At 37.9% G+C, this 17,631-nt stretch overlaps 1 protein-coding gene across 1 annotated transcript; it reads left to right on the plus strand.

Moving 5' to 3' along the window:
- The first annotated feature begins 54 nt into the window (after positions 1–54).
- On the plus strand, positions 55–16,702 carry LOC100374986 (myelin expression factor 2-like). The gene is made up of 15 exons (XM_085507365.1): positions 55–174; positions 466–740; positions 1,516–1,568; positions 1,750–1,757; positions 1,954–2,047; positions 2,485–2,823; positions 3,366–3,519; positions 4,194–4,243; positions 4,389–4,434; positions 6,551–6,742; positions 8,898–8,987; positions 9,446–9,702; positions 10,495–10,546; positions 11,249–11,347; positions 13,157–16,702. Exons 1-15 carry the CDS (start codon positions 92–94, stop codon positions 13,216–13,218), a joined length of 1,854 nt encoding a protein of 617 aa, XP_085363491.1. The 5' UTR covers positions 55–91; the 3' UTR covers positions 13,219–16,702.
- Positions 16,703–17,631: the final 929 nt, after the last annotated feature.

Here is a 17,631-nt window from a genome sequence, read left to right on the forward strand (position 1 = left end):
ATAGTAAATTAGGTTGATATCAGCGTTGTACGAGGGTACACGCATTTTGCAAAGGACGCTGGGAACAAACGCAACACACACGCGGAACAAAATGGAGGATGAAATAAGCAAGACAGATCTTTGCCAAGAAGACCTCTCTTTTGCAGAACAGTTCAACCCTGATGACAGTGAACAGTAAGTAAATTAAATATATAGTGTGAGGAAAATGTTGGTTCTTGCAGATATATTGTTTGTGGCCCTTTTCTGTGATGTTTTAGCACTATGACGCCCAGTCGCACAGTCTGTCTTTAATTTTGCTCTAAACTGCATTGTTCTCCTTTCACGTGATTTCATCGACATGTGAGCTGCGTTCTACGGTTAGTTTGACACCCGCAGGTCTAGCATGCCCAACGATCATCTGAGCGCATGCAGCGTCATAACATTTCATAAAAATCGGGGACTGAGTTAAAATTGTCTTTATTTCAGGGTGAATGGGAAAACCAGGTCAAGATCCCGGTCACCTCTTAATCGGTCCAAAGACGGTAGCGGCGACAAGAAGCGTGAGAGGCGGGATAGTATGAGAGATCGTGATAGAAGGCGAGGTGGCGGCGGTAGTAGATTTGAAGACAGAGATCGTGGCCAGAGGAGAGACAACCGAGATAGAAATAAGACCAGACAGCGAGGACCAAATCGTGTATTTATTAGCAATGTACCATACGAGTTGAAATGGCAAGAAATAAAGGATTTATTCAGAGACAAAGGTATGTCATTGTCAGGAACGAACAATTATAAATAGAACCCTTTGTTCGTGGGTTACTTATTGTTTCACATTTAATATGACACTTTCAAATCAAGCATACTGTTTCACACTTGCATTGTTAAAGTTAAAAAAGTGAGTTTACCCTTAGTTTGGGTAAAACAATAAAGCAATGTGCAGATTGCATTGATTGCCATGTTGGTAATAACACACCAAAATGACTAGTTATAAATATGACAATTGAGTTTATATGTGTAACTGTTTTTAATAGTCGCAACATCTTGTACCTACAAGTGCCCATTTTCTAGTTTGGCTATAATGGGAATACAGGGTCGGCCTAAAAAATCTGGACAAGATCGGATCACCCAGAAACACATTATTTGTTCATTTAGTATTAAAATTAAGAAAGTTTTCTGTCCGTTAGACTGGTTAAAGAATAAAAGTCTCGTTCCAATTATTGGTGTACTCATCCCTAGAAAAATAAATTATAATATACTATTTCATAAACAATTTTTTGGACATTAGAGACTTACAACTACACCATTTGGTCAGTTAAGTTTTTAGTAAAAACTTTGATATTTATTTATCCTGCATCGGGACAGGCAATTTAGAGGTGTCAAAATCAGCTTGTATGGGACAAGTAAACGGATCTTAATTGCAATCACTGAATCTACCAGCATATGATGTATAATAACTATTTAGGAGTGACACTGAAAAAATAGGGATTTGGATGTGTTGGAATTGACATTTTGATACAATTGATTTTTTCTTTTTTTCAGTTGGTGAAGTTACATATGTAGAACTCTTTCTTGATGATGAAGGAAAATCTAAGGTGAGGTCATATAGAGTATTGTATTGTTTGTATTGTAGACTTGCACTAGAACAACATGTTGTACAAATAATGCAGTCATTAAGTTGTTATAAGTATTTAAATAATATTAAGTTGTCATAATGTTAAACAGTTTGTTTGTTTTTTTTGTTTTTTTTACATGCTCTGATTTTTGGTATTGCAGGGATGTGGGTAAGTTGATATGGAATTCTATTTGTGTTCTCTCCTCCTGTATATTGAAGAATGATTAATTTGTATATGAAAGACATTTCAAACACAAATAAAAGTGTAATCGAGCTCAGACTTTGAGAAATAAAATAGTGCTATTAAGTGGGTTGCACTTCACTGAGAAATATAGAATTGATCCAGGGAATGTCTTTCTTTTCAGTGTTATTGAGTTTAAAGACAAAGAAACTGTGGACAAAGCTGTTGATACAATGCATAAACATGAATTGCGTGGACGAGGCATTGTTGTAAAGGAGGTAGGTGCATATCTGTGTGCAAAATGCTTTTTAAACTGAAAGAATGACCATTTTAATGATATTTTGCTCTTCGTGATATTTCATTGTGAACAGGACTTTACTTTCATTAATTATTATTGGAAGCCATGTTCTGCATTTTGTTCACATTTGCTTATCGATTTAATTCCATGCCAAAGTATATGTTTCAAATAAGTAATAATCATGTTTTTATATTTATTATATTATCATGCAAATATATTAAGTGGTGTTCACATAACCATAGCTGTTATTTAATTCACTGCTATATAAATTTTAAAAAAAATATAACACGCGACCCAGTGGTGACTCGGCAGCTGACATCATGCCTTTTAAAAATGTGTCGTCAATTTCGGAAAATTTGTGTAAAGATGTATGGGCTAATTAATAAAACAAAGCATTTTATTATGTTTATCTTGCAGGATACTGATGGAAAATTTAGCAACAAATATTCAAGGCAGGATCGTAGAGACGGCAATGGAAGAGGTGGTGGTGGAATGGGTGGTGGTGGAGGAATGGGGGGCGGTGGTGGTTATGGTGGCATGCGAGGCGGCGGTGGTATGGGTGGAGGCATGGGCGGTGGTGGTATGGGCATGGGTGGGGGTATGGGTGGCATGATGGGTGGTGGAGGAATGGGTGGGGGTATGGGCGGCGGCGGCGGTGGTGGAGGAGGGGGAAATGATATGATGCTGAATCCTCAGATCCTCCAACAACTTGGCTTACAAAGGCATGAAGTCTCCAATACCATATTTGTATCTAATGTAAGTAACTCTAATTAGTTTTCAAAATTTGTTGTCGCTATTGAATACAACAGTTGCATCTTGGAGCTTTGATCTATATTTAGTTTTATTACAATCTTTTGTGAGACAGGTACTTTTATCTGGCAAACATGAAAACATTTAAATTGTTCTGAGTATGCCTTGGTATTATAAATTGAAGCAGGTTACTGATTCATGTATCTTTGTCTTACTTTTTAATTCAAGGGCTATTATTGTTTTAGTAATTGATTAATCACCAATTTTTCTCCAATTTTGTTCTTTGAATAAATTGCCTTGACACCCGTTTTTGAATTGGTAAATGACATTCCAATCAAATACAATGTTAAATTTCGACTTCAAGATGTTAAATAGAGTACTCTATTAGAAGTGATTGTTACATTACATACCTTGCAATGATAGTGTGAGCATGCTACACTTTCAATTCCACTAAATATAGTTCTTTTTAATGTTGATGACAAATAAATTGGTAGAATTTCCTACCAGACTTTATCATAATAACAAACTTTATTCATGAATTTCTTTAGCTTGATTACAAAGTAACGTGGCAGAAGCTGAAAGATATATTTCGAATGGCTGGCAATGTGGTAAGGGCCGACATCAAGACAGACAGAGAAGGAAAAAGTCGTGGTATGGCTACTATCCAGTTTGATACACCGATGGAAGCCGTACAAGCTCTGTGTATCCTTTCATGAGTTTGTACTGTGAAGCTCCAGTTGCAAATTTATCTTTTCTTTTGATCGTCTTTTTAAAAAAGCCAGAATCATGTTATTCTGAACCAAATTGTTAAGGGTATTAGTTCTCATTCGGACACTGTTCGAAAACAGGGACTTACGGTTTGACCATTTTTGAATGGCGGCCATTTTTGTGCCATATCTCTAACATGATTTCACTGATTATGTTAAAATGTTATATATTCATTCTACATCATGTTATAGATATACAGATGTATTCAAAATGAATGACTAGTGGCTATTTTATTTTAATTAATGCTGTTCCACAACAATATCTCTCAATATGGACAAGCACTCATTTGACGATCAGATACAAGATGACGGAATGTCAATCATTTCAGTGTTGAAAAATCACCATAATCAAGCATCAGCTTCAGAGTCCATATCTCTGACAAGTTTATATATCTTAAGTTTTGTAACTAACTGGGACTGTGCCATCCATTTAATTATTTCTTCAACACTTTCGCAGCATTATGCCAGGTTTAGTGCGAGTATCATGTGCGAATTGTATTTACGCAAAATTCTAGCATTAACTGCATGCCGGCTTATAGACCTTTAAGTGCTTGAACCTACTTATTCAAGAAAACTATGATATTGTCCTCCTTGACTTAGTTTTCCCAGCCATGTTCAATGGGCAGAATCTATTTGAAAGACCAATGCGACTAAGAATGGTAAGGATTTTAGTTCCATAGATTCTCCAATATTATATTCTTAGTTATCACCTTTGTAGTGTTGCTCTTGCTTTAATACGTGCAGAATGAAAATGATTTCAACCATTTCTTCTGAATTTCTTTTTCTCATGACCTTTTTTTATAGGATAAATTGAAAGTCGAAGATCAGGATCTCGGCCCACCACTTCCAAGTAAGTTGATCTACCGTAAAAACCCGCAAATAAGCGCCACCCTCAATTAAGAGCCACTCAGTGAAAATTTGTTACATTTGACCCTCCATTAAGAGCCACCAAGAGTTGAGTGGTTTTGTCAATAAGAACCATGAAATAAGCGCCAGCCGCCCGGTTGTTTACAATCAGGCAGACACCGAGCTTGTCGTGCCTCACTTCCACCCTGCATTGTTTATTGCCCCACAGAAGGTGTGAGACAAATAAAGATTATCCCCATAACTTGCCTGATGTCCTATGTAATTGAGAACGGAAGAATGATAGACGAAAGAAATGCACTGAGAGCGTGAATGTGACTGTCAACTTGTCCATTTTATATTTCTGACACACAATCACTATTCAGTATTAACTACTAGTATGTTTTTTGCCGAAACACCAAAGGACACGTTGAGATATTCATTGTCAATGTTGTCTTTTTAACCAAGTAAAGAACGTCACGATTTTAGAACGCCTTTATCGGAAAATCGGAGGTATCGAAAATGCATTCTCACAGACGGACCGGAACAGGAAGTCAGCAGAAAACAAAAGATTTTTTCCTTAGCGTGGGGGAAATTTGGTTAGCGTGGGGGAAAACAGAGGTGTTAATCCGGAACGTTTGAGGGATCGTGACGTAGCTCCGACTGTGAGAATGTAATGATTACGCAGCCCACTCTTGCTGATCGTGATTTTGGGTTATTTTTTGCATTTCATTTGAGACGTTCGTTTTGGGGTGATTCGAGACCAAATGTTCAGGGAAGTAACAAAATAACTGGCATTAGTTTGGAGAGGATTCTCGTGCCGAAAATAATCAAAATCGAAGTCGAATGGATTAGTTCCACAAACTTGCGCGATCAACTTGTCTTACAGCAAAGTGAAGTCTATGTGACCCGCCTGACCCAAATATTTAAATTTAGCTATTTGTGAGAATTGAAAATAATCTGAACTTGTACCAATCAGAAAATGCCTTGTAACAGGCCTGGGCTTTCGAGAATGATTTCGTCTCTCCGATTGGTCATAGGAAATTATTTTTAATACATGTAATTGTTACTTTCTCGGTATCGTCTCGTATTTGGTTATATAGGGGTGGGGCTATAGTTTGACCCTGTTTGCGTGGACTGTGAAGTACGTGAATATCATTAACATATCATTATAAGCTGGCTTGATTATGAAACAGGAAATATAAACCAAAGCTGTACTGTCAGACTTTTAGCGCAATTAAAACAATGCCCAAGTACCCAAGCTGTAAAAATCTATAGAAAAACGTGTTTTTATTTATTGTTTTTGCCATAAATACAAGTGATTGGGCATCATTTTTTTCATTCGTTCCATGCTTGCTTTGCAAGTATGTCTTCTCCTGTCGCTGCGTGTCAGATCAATTCTATCCGAAACTATTTTATATCGTCACCAAATCAACCACCACGCCCGCCAAAGCCACGCAAGTTATTCCCAGTTTTCAAGAAAAAAGTTTGCCGTACCAAACTTGGTAAACAATTGTACAACGGAAGTACAAGTGATTCGAGTGTTGGGTCAGACACTGAGAGTGCTACCAAATCAGACTTCAGGCATTGCTACACATTGTCGATGAAACGTCGAATCGTCGTATTTATTTGACTTTTGTTATTCCCATAACAGTACTTTTACAGAATAAATTAATTGCAATGATACATCATTAATAATTATTTGTCTGTTTTGGTTGTGTGTGTTTGCCTATCCCTTCCCTATTTCACAATGAAAAAAATTGATGACCCTGGTTTAAGAGCCACTGGCTACAAAGTTGTCAAAATGTTACCTCAAATAAGCACCACCCAGAAATGAAAGTGTTACAAAGTGGCTCTTATTTGAGGGTTTTTACGGTATATAAAATAATGCGTCTTCTACTTATTTCAGTGCATGTATGCCATGTTGGGTACAATTGTGCTTGAATGTTAGGTTTGATGAAAAAGTGAATTGGGGGAGGGAGGTTATATTTGTCTTGTCCTGCATAAGTTGTATGCTGTGGATTTCTTCATGTTCACCCCAAGAAAGCGCATTACATGTCCATTACATGAATCCATACATGTTTTCATTCGTTACAAGCAATAGATTCTTGTTCTTTTAACAGGTGGTCTGAGTGGTATTGGACCCACACTTGGAGAACTTGCGACTGTTGGTGGTAGCTCTAGCCAAATGAGTAGCCTTGGTATGGGCACTGGTGGATTGGGCAGTATGGGAGGAGGGGGAATGGGCATGGGTGGTGGTGGAATGGGCATGGGCGGCGGAGGCATGGGCATGAGCAGTGGAATGGGCATGGGAGGTAAGTACTAAAATCAGAATCACCATTACTTAACAGTTTACTACATCACCTACCAAAAAAATCTGTGGAAATAATAAATTTCATTTATTACTTGTTAGGCTTTAATTACAGATTACAGCCCTTAAGTCAGAAAATTAAAAATTGGGTCGGCCGGATTTTTTTTTTTTTAAACTTAATTTAAAATTTAATAGTTGATCCAGCTTTTGCTGTCATTGTCATGCACACAGCAAACAATACTGCTGTACACATGTACATACACACAATGACAAACCCGAAAGTGAGAATACTGACAACGTGCAAAAGCAATCATCCTTGTTGGCCAAGGTTGCTGGCCCTTCTTGCCAGCAATTCCAACCTAAACCGCAGAGTGGTTCAGGCAATACGTCCTCCAATAAGAACCAGCGAGGTTCTAAGCACTTGTGGTCTTCTTCTAAGGGGCAGAAGCCCAGTAGTGGGAAGCGTCAGAAGAGGTCCAAGGATAGTGGCCTGGTAGTGGATGTTCTAGCGCTTCTGGGGGGGGGCAGGGAGCCTCAGTCTCTTTGGTGCTTTGGATGGTGGTACGACTCTCGGTTCTCCACTCTGGAGTCCTCTGGCTCTGTCTCCCAGTCTTTGTCCTCCTACACCAACAGTGAACTTGAGCCTGGTTTAGACCGTCGTAAGACTTGTTAGTTTTACCTTACTGATAAGATAAGCTCTGGCTCCGAACCCCTATACGCTCCTTCCCGTTGGATCGCGCTTCAAGCTGCGCTTGGCGCAGGAGAGTTTCCGACCCCTGGAGGCTTGCAGTAGTGACTCTGGGTATCAAATCCCTCTCCGATCTCCTCATCCTCCCTCTGATCTTCTGCCGAGGGACGAGGTCAAAACGTAGACGATCCAGCAGGAAGTAGCCAACCTTCTGGAGAAAGGGGCGGTATGGTACGGTACGCGGAGTGGAGAACCCGTAAGGTGTCGTCCTGTCCTGGATCTCAGTCGGCTGAACAGGTTTGTGGAGCTCAATCGCTTCCAGATGGAAACACCGTCTTTGATGCTTCTGCCAGTGCACTCTGGTGATTGGCTGGCGTATATTTCCACATCCCTATTCACCACTCTTGCAGCCGATATCTCAAATTCCCTTAGAGGCCAAAATCTATGAGTTACATACATCTCTTCCTTTTGGTTTGTGCACGGCACCGTATGTCTTCACCAGAGTGATCCAGCTGCTCCACCGGTCGTCTGTTTATCTGAACCCATACCTAGACGACTGGTTAATGCACAGCCAAGACAGGAGGTGTTAGCGGAGCATGTGCAATCAGCGCAAATGCTCCTCCACGAGTTAGGCTTTTCAATAAATATTCCCAAGTCCAACCCGATATCGTCTCGCGACCTATTTTTTCTGGGTATGCAGTTTGACACGGAGCAAAGGGGTTGTCTGCCCCACTCAGGCACGGAACGACCCCCTTGTGGAGCTCGCCAGCCAACTCCTGTCGATGGTGACGGCTTCTATGTGCGAACTGATGCGTCTTATTTGCAAAATGACTTCAGTTTGTCATTTCGCAGCAGTAGCTCTCTGGTCTCATTCGATTCAGAAGTGCTTATTGGACCACAAGGCCCACATGCAGAACCTGACATTCAAGGTTGTCGGACAACCTCTGGAGGCCCTCCCTTGGTGAAGGGAAGTCTGGAACTTGGCTCCCTTGCTGACTCTCATTACAAATGTGACACTCCAAGGGTGGTGGCGGCCATCTGATAGACCTTCAAGTCCAAGGGACTACCTGAAAATCTGTGAAAAATCGCCCACCTGCCCCACAAGCTTCCTGCTGTGTTGCACTGGAAACATTTGGGAGAATTGAGACAGAAGAGGTCTCAACAGCGTGGTCTCCCTGGGGGTGGCCCCTTAGTCAGGGCTTTTTTTTTAGAGAATTCTTCCCCAAGGGTGTTCATTTTGTACCCAGGTATATTCTCTAATAGTTTCCCTCGGGCTGTAATATGTAGTTAAAGCCTAACAGGTAACAAATGAAATTTATTATTTCAATGGGTTTTCTGGTAGATATGATTATGTTTGTGCGACCCTTCTAGTTTGGTCTCTTTCGTTCACAGTGATGTTAGATCCATTTTATTCCAAGCATTCCCATTTCTGGCATAACACCTGTTTACTCTCTCTTTCTCTCTGTTACAGGTGGTATGGGTTCTGGTATGGGAGGGATGGGCGGTATGGGAGGAGGTGGTATGGGAGGAATGGGTGGCACTGGACTAAGTGGCATGGGAGGTGAGTATCAAACTGCTACTAGTCTGCATGATTTTGTTTTTCCGGTTCATTGGATTCAGACGTCAACTACCTTGTATACCACATCTATTGGAATATTGTCCCTAATTTTCACATTTGAAAAGTTGACTTTTCTCTTTCTCGAGCAAACCTTGTAGTCTTTTCTGTACTGTTTCAAGATGTTAAACTGGTATTGTAGTGAATTTAACCTCTAGTGAGTCGTATTGCCTCGACTTTAAAGCACTTTTCTGATTGCACGAGTTGCATATTCCGCTTCTGTCGTCTTTGAATTCAATTATAAGCAGCAGTATACTTTGTACAATATTGCAGCAGAGATCGTGGTTCTTAGCGATATAGCGGCTTACCAATTTTAGCTGGGCTAAAACACTGAATTAAGAGAACTGTCACTGTGTAATGTGTCAATTGTTGTAATTATAATAATTCTTTCTTTTCTATCTAAGGTATGGGAGCGAGTGGAATGGATATGAGTTCCAGCTTGGGAATGGGCAGCTCTGGCGGCATGGGATTCGGCACTGATTTGAGCAGTATGGGTAATTATGGTAGCGGAGGTGGATCCAACTACGGTGGTGGTTATGGCAGCGGTATGGGTGGTGGTGGTGGTGGTGGAAGTGGTTATGGCAGCAATATGGGCATTGGATTTGGTAGTGATGATGGCCAGGGAGGCAGGAATATGGACTCACAAATTTTTGTAAGAAATGTAAGTACCATTAATTTAAGTGCCTTTTTCTGGTATGATTGTTCATCATGGAGTCGTGCTCTCTCAGATTTTCGTGATGATATATTCAATTCTCTAATTTTCATGAATATATTTTTGGTGAAAAGTTGTACTTTGACTTGTTAAAAAACGCAGGTCCAATTGCTTTGATATTACATATCTAGGTACTACATGTGGTCCTCTCTCAGATTTATTCATGTCATGGTGATATTTTTAATTCTCTAATTTTCATGAATATTTTTGTCATTTTTGGTAAAAACTGATATTTTCGACTTGTTAAAAACTGCAAGTCTGATTGCTTTGATATTATATACACTGCATAGGTACTACAGGTAGACCTCTCAGATTTGTTCATTTCGTGGTGATTTTGTTCTTAAATTATCTAATTTTGATGAATATTTTTCATAAAAAGTTGTATTTTCGATTAAGTCCGATTGCTTTAATACTATACATTTTGTTCATTTTCTGATGATATCTTCAATATTGTAATGAAATGTGCATATTTTAGTGACCATTTCTGTTTCTTCATTGTAAAATTCAATGACACCGCAATTAATTTTGTAGTTTCATTTTCCCCTTAAAGATGCAATATTCCCTTCAATCTGTCACATGTTGAATTAAAATTGTCATTTGCACTCTTTTCCGAGGGGGGTGCTCAGGTAAGCGCCCATCTGAGTTGAGAGTTGAGGACCCTGGACAACTAACACAGTCAAGTATGGTGTGTTAACTTATAACATACTTGTGTTTACTAAACTAATGCATCTTTTTTCACAGCTACCTTTCACGTACACATGGCAGATGCTTAAAGACAAGTTCCGAGAATTTGGTAAGCTGATTGCACGTTAGCTGCATTAACCTTTTCACCACCAGACTTTCTTGACCAAATATTTTTTACACTTTTTGACTCCTGTGTGCAAACCCACAATAGGAGTCTTTGCAGTTTAGCTTGTGTGTAGGTTTGTGTGTGTGTGTGTGTGTATCTGTCCGTCCATCCGTCCGTTCCACTGATATCTGAAGAGCCGCATGTTGGTTTTTTATGAAACTTGATGCATAGATGCATATTGATTATCTATTATTAGCCAATTTCTGGTATCTAAAAAAATTAGATGATAATAGATGAAAAATCAAATTGATTTTCTGTATGTATTATAAATTTTGATAATGTTAATCACATTGTTTTCATGTTTTGCATCTCAAATAACAGACAAATATTAGTTGCAAAGCTTCTCGTTTGAAATTTTGAATTAATTTAATGCATCTTCAATGCTCTCAAGCACACAAGAGTTCTTTCTAAGTCTTCTTCAATATTTCTGGAGAACTCTAATTTTGAAGCTTTTATTCAAAAAGTTTCGCTAATTTGTCTCAACTTCAGAAGAAAAGTGCAGTTATAAACGGGACTATTTTGTGATGAAAAGAACTTGTGATGGAAAGGTTGTATTTGGTGTGTCAAGAAATACAATTGAGTAGACCAATCAATATTTCACTTCTTAGCAATACTGTTGCATTTACTATCGTTCTATTCGTGCAGGTCGTGTAATGTATGCTGAGATAAAAATGGAGAACGGACGATCTAAAGGTTACGGCTCAGTGAGGTTTGAATCTCCAGAATCTGCCCGCACAGCTATTAGTATCCTTTGAATTTTATTAGTGCATGCAAATATAAAGTTTGTTCAATGTCACTTGCCGAGTACTTTCATGAGAAAGTTAAACAATTTCTTCATCAAATGCTTAATTTAATGGAAGTGTATGTAGAAGATTTTTTTGTCACAGATAAAGCTCACTTGTAGTCCATGCTTGTTTTCAGTTCCATGTTGGTATCACATACTTTCAACCACACTTTCATTCAATTCTATCTTAAGGCTTGATTGTCTGTATTCTTACCAGTATGTAGCCCAGCAATTTATGTATGGCTTTTTCAGTGTTCTCCCCAGAAAAATGTATCAGAGTGGCGGCTAATTTGCATATAATTTACATATCATTAGCATTTGTCTGAAGATAAAGAAAACAATAATGACAGGCTTGCATGGATGAAAATGTGTCTTTATTTTTTAACAAATTTATGTAGAAGATTAAATGAATCTGCTGCTGTGTGATTTCTATGTAATGTTGATTCTTCGGACTTTCATGGAAGCCCAGTGATCTGCAGCTTTTGAGAACGCCGTGATTTTCTTTGCTTCCCACTTCTATTAAATGACATGGCCTTCTTGTGCATCTCCGAGTGTGCGTGTTTATCGATAGCATATTTCGTAATAGTTATACATGGCATAGAATTCCATACCAAAGAACTATTTCTGGATGTTTTTAAGTTGAATTTTCCACATATGTGTCACAGCATTCCTAAAAGATAAGAAATAGGAGCGAATCAATACTTGTATTTAAAAAATATCGTCACGATCAACACGAAAATAAACAAATTGCCGCCATTTTGAAAAGTCGCTAAACTTAAAAATTGCCACGATAAACTTTACCCAACTATTTCAAAACACAATACTAGTATTAGTTACTTTGATAAATCATAGCCAACAATTTTTGAACTTCCAGAAAGAAGGTCGTTTCCAAAAAAATGTTTCGACGATCGGCAAAAAATGAAGCCATACAAAAATTTACTAAACTAGGTCAAAACTCGTTTCCAAGTAAAACGCTACAAATAAATACTTTTTTTACCTTTGCCATCGGATGTTTCTCTCAGCCACGTATATTTTGTTGTCCATTGTGCATCAAATCTAGAGTTTATTTTTTTGCACTTTTCGTTGTAACATCATCTTGGACACGTTTAGTACCACTGCCGACAGGGGTACCAGTGACCGCGTTGCTGGTGGGTTTATCGCTCGCAACCAGGGGCCCAGCAGGGCGTTCTACGCGGAACCACAACGTAATATTTCTGCTGTTTGACATCGTTGCTTTTTCCAGCCAAATATGCTACTGAGAAAATACTCGCTATTACCCCAATTAAATAGGGCGAAAGTGTTTATTGTCGAAGTCCAAAGCTGTATTAGTCCATTGTCTTTGCGTAATCACTGACATGTTTCCATTCACACCTGATTTGGCTCACAGTACCGGACGCTGATGACGCTGACTAACAGATTCGCACGTGTATTAACAAGCTAAAAGAAAGAGTAACAGGAAATGCCACAGAGTAGCGGGCAATCTCTCAGAGTAGCGGCATAAATAATGGAGTAGCGGCCCCGCTACGCTAAAACGCTTTGGGGAGAACACTGTTTTTTTCAGACGATATGGTTAAGCCATGCCCCCCCCTCACCTACTACTCTTCTGTTTTATACGAGATAATGTGAAAAAAATCTTTAATACAAAGTGTTTAAACACAGCATGTGTTTATGATAGAAGACAAGTAACGTATATCGAATAATCCAACTCCAATCACTTCTGATTATCATGTAAACATCATGTTAAATTATCCTTGATTCTGTTTTACCAGATATGATGAATGGTAGCGTACTAGATGGACGTACAATATCAGTTCGAATGGATAAGGTGTAATATTCCGCACATTCCTGCATTGTCTTGCTGACACTTGTTGATATTCATGGTTCTTGTAAAGGACTTTGTTTTCTTATGAATCCCTGCAATGCCAACATTGCTGGAGAGTTGGTTTTGTCTGAACTGTTCATAGGTTTTATTCTCTTCATCATTTCTTTAGCATTGTCATTATGTTATGATGGTTGATCAGACAGAGTTGCGTTTCCGGTACCATTTTCAAAGGTTAAAAGTAGATGCACTTATATCATGTATAAATATGGGAACTGCCAGCTATTTTTTTTAAACCTCTATGTTGATTCTGTCACATGTATAGTTTGTTTATAGAGCAATTTCTCACCTTGTGATTGTTGTGAAAAGCATATTTTGGACTTTGACTCATTGTTCATCAGTTAGCATTATTCGCTCATTTAAACACAGTGCTGTAAAGAAAATCTTAGAATAGTTGGCGTCAGTTGTTTTGAAGAACTGTACTGACCTTCTCAATTGTTGTAATGGATGAAATAATTGTGAAGATTTGTTACTGTGTTCAAATTTTAAGCTTCACTCGCAGGTTTGTAAACTTGTGGAGAACAATTGTCAATTGACGACTTCAAGCTGCAGCTCCCGGACACTCTGTACATCAGAACAGTTGGACTTCTGCTATGAATTGAACTGTACATTCATTGGTTGAGGTTTTTTTTTTATAGGAATGTTCATGCTTGAATCATGTAATGTATTGGTGAACAATTTAGTTGCATTGGTTAATTCTTAAAGAATCCATTGTATGCTTATCGTTGAGGTCCAAAATGTGACTGTTAAAAGTAATGCTATTGTATACAAGGGGGTGGGATGTGTACTGCTGCAGTTTTAAAGACTACCATCTTGGAATTGTGGACAATTTGTTTATTTTTCTCGTGAATTTTGTAAGTCAGTGATATATTTTTTTCATGTTACTCCTATTTCTTGTGATTTTAAGATTATCATGATTGATAAATAAAATTAGTACTGGTATTTGTTGAAAAAAATCGTGTTGTCAAGGTCCTTGTCTGTCGGGTGAAGGTGGCTTGATTTCCATGGAATCAAATTACGTTGTATTTCCTGTCTCTGTATGCTACTATTTTGTTTTAGTTTTTGTCCTGTGAACTGCTATAAGGTGGTTAAAAGGATTGCATTTATGATATCACTTTTTGTTAATGCTTTGGTGTTCTAGAACCACTAAGTTTTCAAACGAATGACAAACAGTTGACTACTGTAAATTCAGTTTTCTGTTAAATTTAAACTACCACTGGTCTTCATTTGTGGTGAATACTACTTTCTATCCATCAGTAACCAAGTGGACCTATTAATATGAATTTTATTCTTGCCAATTGGTCTGGTGTTGATTCATAATTCTGATGCAACAACATTTTAAATTATAATGGTCTTTAGTTTTAGAGAAAACTGAGGAAATTTTATCAGGTCTCATTAATTGGATGACAGCTTTGGATTTCTTGTTTTGCATCAAACTAACTTTGATTTGTCATTCGTCTTGCGATGATTTGCTGATCGCAAAAACTATTTTAGTCAAGTTATGTAAATATTTCTCTTTGCTGCAAAGTCGTGTTATAGTTTGTGAAAAAATAGATAATACCCAGTATAGCTACAGTCAGTTGGAAGCTGCGTCTCTAATCACTCAACCCTGTGATTGGTTTCCTTTTGAGTGCTGATTGACATTTCTTGGGAGTGAAACATGTGATGCCAGCTTAACTTTATATTAATCCAGTGCTGAAAGAAGTTCCCACTAAAGTTGAAGTCTTGTCTACTGATGGTTTCAATGGTTGGAGGCTACAGAAGTTTAATGTGGAACATGTATATATTCAGGGTGATATTGGTATCAATCAATGAAACAGTTGATTCAAATCAAATCTGGTAGATGTCACATGTGGATCCAGTTTAATGTCATTAGTTTGTTGAGCGTCTACAACTTCTTCCATTGCATAAATTTGAGCATTTGATTGAAATGTGTCTTATTTATCCAGTAATTTTGTATGCTACTTGACAAAGCCGGTCTCATCCGGTTGATATGTACAGAATGTTGCTTCAAGGAATTGATTGTCGCTTCTAATGAATGCGACTGTCAAATTGAGCGGAACTGGAGATTGGAATGTCATTAAAAAGTTCTACATCACCTATGCATCTTAATTCAAGATAACACACATCTTGATGGAAGTGTGATAAGACAAGTACTTTACAATTTTTTGTAAGCATAAAGGAAATGTGGATACATTTTCAGTAAAATACTCTTGATCAGTAGTTGTTTTCCCCGTTGTGTGCCATATCTGTATGGTATAGTCAATACAAAGGAGCTCCAATCATAAGTATGGTTACTTTTATTAGTATCACTGTCATGCTGGTTAAACTGCACAAAGGATTGAGAACTGAAATCTGCACCATCTGGTTGACGTATTGTATACCAATGTTTGAAAGCTGATTGATTGATGGATGTATTCAGCCGAAGTGATACACGTGTTGGATTCTCGAATAAAAATTGTTTTTCTATTCAAGTCTCTATTTTATGCTTGCATTTTCAAGACAGTGGTTCAAGAAGCTATGCTTTCTTGCATCGAGTCCAAGTTGAGGATTTTTTAATGGGGAGTGAATCTGCAAACTGTATTGTATTGATTTCAGAAAAACTTGTATAGGCTGGAATGCCTATTCACCTTTTCTTGCTTTGTTTTGCATGTGTTCATATTTCATTCATGTGTTAGGTTAAATATATATATATAAACATTTAGGAAAAAGTTTAGACTTTCTTGTAATTGAATTCAGCGTTTGTATGTATTGTCTAAACGATTCTGAATAATAGCTGGCTTCATTAGAATTTTAATAAACAGGTGCTACAAGATAAATACAAGATACACAATTATTTGTAATTTCCTTCTCTAAACTCGTTCTTAGAGGTTGGTCTAATTGTTACTTCCTGGGCTCATTCCATTCACTTTGTCTGACTGCTTCAAATGTAAATTTAAACATTGTCTTTATAACAAGTGCCTTGTGCTTCAGCATCAAGTTCTTTTTTTCCTCCCTGACATTGTAGAAATGTTTTTCCTCGCCCATGTTACATGCCTTTGTTTTTTGTCCTTGTATTGATGTATAGCATTTTGCTGTACATGTTTGATGCCTGCAACAGACGCTGTAAATAATCCAGTCATTCAATAAATGACCATGTTAATATTTGGGCAATGTAACTATAAGTGTGTCATCTGTGAAAAATGCTGTATTGAAGCCAAGGTCATTCATGAACTTTTTGCTTGATCACCATTCATCCGTTTGTCTGTCTGTCTGTCCATCCATCCATAATTTATTCATATTTGAATTGTCTTTTACACTGAATAACAGTTAAGAATTGCCCTGATTTTTGTTTAATTGTCGGTGAAAGATATGAAGAATTGGTGGCGGTGTTACAATATTTTTATTTTGTCCAGTGTCGTTATTTTATGTACTGATAAAGTGTAGTGAAATCATGGCCAATTTGGTCTTTTTTAAAGTCTCTGAATATTTTTTCATTATTCTCCACTGCAATTGTCTTGTAAATGAATATTGTATTGGGCATGTGTGTGCATATTCAAAACTAGATAGTTGGGACTTGTGATGGCAATATTTTGAGTTTTGTAATTGTATTCATGCGTAGATCAAATTCAGGGTCATGTGGGGTTTAAAATCAATGCGATTACATATGTATCTTCGTCGACTCTTCAATGATTTTGATATTGTGCACGTTGGAAAAAAAAGTAAACTTCAGATAGGTTTAAGACCAATGTTTGATGGTGTACTTTTCCTTTCAATGGTTTCTCTTGTTTCGGCTTTGTTACTTGACTTTCAAACGAAATGGATTCATCTGTGTGTGTCATCTACCAGGTAAGTACCATTTAAAACCAGGTAAGGACACTCTGAGATTGAAAGGAGTTTCCACTGATCACCAAATAGATGTGCTTTAAACAAAGTCTCTGCTTTCTATTGCACAAAATTTCATGCAGATATTAAACCATGACTAAAAACGTTGGCTGTAAGTGCAACATTAGTTCTCCTTTCAGTAATTTTAATATTGTATGGGATTGGGAGGGGGGATTTTGGGGATAGTGACTTTTCTTGGTGTTGTGCGTACGTATCCAAGGACATTCTCCACCTTTGCGATTTGTATATTTAGTCCCCGTTCGGACGCAGTCCGAAAACGGGGACTTATGTTTTGCCCTGTGTGCGTGCGTCCGTGATCACCTGTATCTCGAACATGCATGGACCGATTAAGTTCAAACTTCACTCATACATCACACCTTATATGGGACATATGCACATGCATTTTTTTCATGATCCGATTAACGATAGCCGAATAGCGGCCATTTTAAGGCCGAAAATGCATCAAAATCGCACATTTTCAACATTCCGGACCCGGATCTC

The sequence above is a fragment of the Saccoglossus kowalevskii genome, chromosome 13 (genome assembly GCF_978046115.1).
Source record: "Saccoglossus kowalevskii chromosome 13, keSacKowa6.1, whole genome shotgun sequence".
Classification (NCBI taxonomy): Eukaryota; Metazoa; Hemichordata; class Enteropneusta; family Harrimaniidae; genus Saccoglossus; species Saccoglossus kowalevskii.

Excerpts from the sequence above, each read along its gene's own strand:
- LOC100374986 (XM_085507365.1), top strand. The coding sequence starts at position 92 with ATGGAGGATGAAATAAGCAAGACAGATCTTTGCCAAGAAGACCTCTCT. Across the intron at positions 2,824-3,365 it reads ATACCATATTTGTATCTAAT|CTTGATTACAAAGTAACGTG; the intron begins GTAAGTAACTCT and ends GAATTTCTTTAG. Across the intron at positions 3,520-4,193 it reads GGAAGCCGTACAAGCTCTGT|CCATGTTCAATGGGCAGAAT; the intron begins GTATCCTTTCAT and ends TAGTTTTCCCAG.